The sequence below is a fragment of the Fukomys damarensis genome, unplaced genomic scaffold (genome assembly GCF_012274545.1).
Source record: "Fukomys damarensis isolate Sample0158 unplaced genomic scaffold, DMR_v1.0_HiC HiC_scaffold_24, whole genome shotgun sequence".
NCBI lineage: Eukaryota > Metazoa > Chordata > Mammalia > Rodentia > Bathyergidae > Fukomys > Fukomys damarensis.
In genome coordinates, this window is record NW_022900936.1 from 15,849,104 (window position 1) to 15,849,477 (window position 374).

Genomic DNA, 374 nt, shown 5'->3' on the forward strand with positions numbered 1-374 from the left:
GGAGGCGCAGTTGCGGGTCGAGCCTCCGGGCCACCCGCCCGCCCCTGCAGCGCAGCACAGGAGCAGAGGGCTGGTGCAGAACATCGACCAACTTTATTCTGGTGGCGGCAAGGTGGGCTACCTCGTCTACGCGGGCGGCCGAAGGTTCCTCCTAGACTTGGAGAGGGACAGCTCGGTGGGCGCTGCTGGCTTCATGCCTGCAGGAGGCGGGCTGAGCGCACCCGGGCGCCACCGCGGCCACTGCTTCTACCGGGGTACGGTGGACGGCAGCCCTCGCTCCCTGGCTGTCTTTGACCTCTGCGGGGGTCTCCACGGCTTCTTCGCGGTCAAGCATGCGCGGTACACCATAAAGCCGCTACTGCGCGGGCCGTGGG

General features: G+C 68.4%; 1 protein-coding gene across 1 annotated transcript in view; it reads left to right on the top strand.

Moving 5' to 3' along the window:
- Position 1: 1 nt before the first annotated feature.
- Adamts5 (ADAM metallopeptidase with thrombospondin type 1 motif 5) overlaps positions 2–374 on the top strand; it is a gene marked incomplete at its 5' end in the record, with an annotated part of 37,237 nt that continues 36,864 nt past the window's right edge. Inside the window, one exon of the mRNA XM_033768054.1 lies at positions 2–369. Coding sequence (XP_033623945.1) covers positions 2–369 — 368 coding nt within the window. The remainder of the gene's footprint in view (positions 370–374) is intronic.